Source organism: Salpingoeca rosetta, assembly GCF_000188695.1.
Source record: "Salpingoeca rosetta unplaced genomic scaffold supercont1.4, whole genome shotgun sequence".
In the NCBI taxonomy this organism is placed as follows: Eukaryota; class Choanoflagellata; order Craspedida; family Salpingoecidae; genus Salpingoeca; species Salpingoeca rosetta.
This window is the reverse complement of record NW_004754930.1, coordinates 1,515,515-1,516,099: the sequence shown is the minus strand read 5'-3', so window position 1 is coordinate 1,516,099 and position 585 is coordinate 1,515,515. Positions and strand designations below refer to the sequence as shown.

Below are 585 nucleotides of genomic sequence, written 5' to 3'. Positions count from 1 at the left end.
GGAGCTGTACATGGAGCTGCCGCCCGCACCTCCCCGCCATCGGCGGCGGGCGCTCAAAGGTTACGCGGGCAAGGTGTCCGGCTGCTCAAGCCGCTCTACGGCCTCAAGCAAAGCTGGCCGTGCTTGGGCCAAGAAGCTGCACACCTTCCTCAAGACCAACGGATGGGCGCAAAGAACGTCCGACGCTTGCCTCTTCACCAAGCTCCACGACGACGGACAGCGCACATGGATCATCACGTACGTCGACGACCTCATCATCAGCGGCAGCAGCGAGCGCCACATCCGTGCCTGCAAGCAGCAGATCAAGGAGAGCTTCGAGGAAGAGGACCTGGGCCCGCTCACCTGGTACCTGGGCCTTCACCTGACGTCACCAGCTGACGGGGTGTTGCACATTGCGCAGACACAGGCCATCAACGACATCGTCAACGACTACAACCTGGCAGCCGCAGCCAGCGTGTCCACGCCCATGCGTGTTGGCATCGACGCCTCCAGCATCAGCGAGCAGCCCGACCGACGCCTGCCTTTCCGCAACCTCGTCGGCTCGCTCCTGTACCTGGCCAACCGCACGAGACCAGACGTCAGCTT

General features: G+C 63.4%; 1 protein-coding gene across 1 annotated transcript in view; it reads left to right on the top strand.

The window, feature by feature from the left end:
• PTSG_11719 (uncharacterized protein) overlaps nucleotides 1-585 on the top strand; it is a gene marked incomplete at both ends in the record, with an annotated part of 12,802 nt that overhangs the window by 2,366 nt on the left and 9,851 nt on the right. The window contains one exon of the mRNA XM_004997313.1: nucleotides 5-577. Within this exon, the coding sequence (XP_004997370.1) occupies nucleotides 5-577 (573 nt within the window). The remainder of the gene's footprint in view (nucleotides 1-4; nucleotides 578-585) is intronic.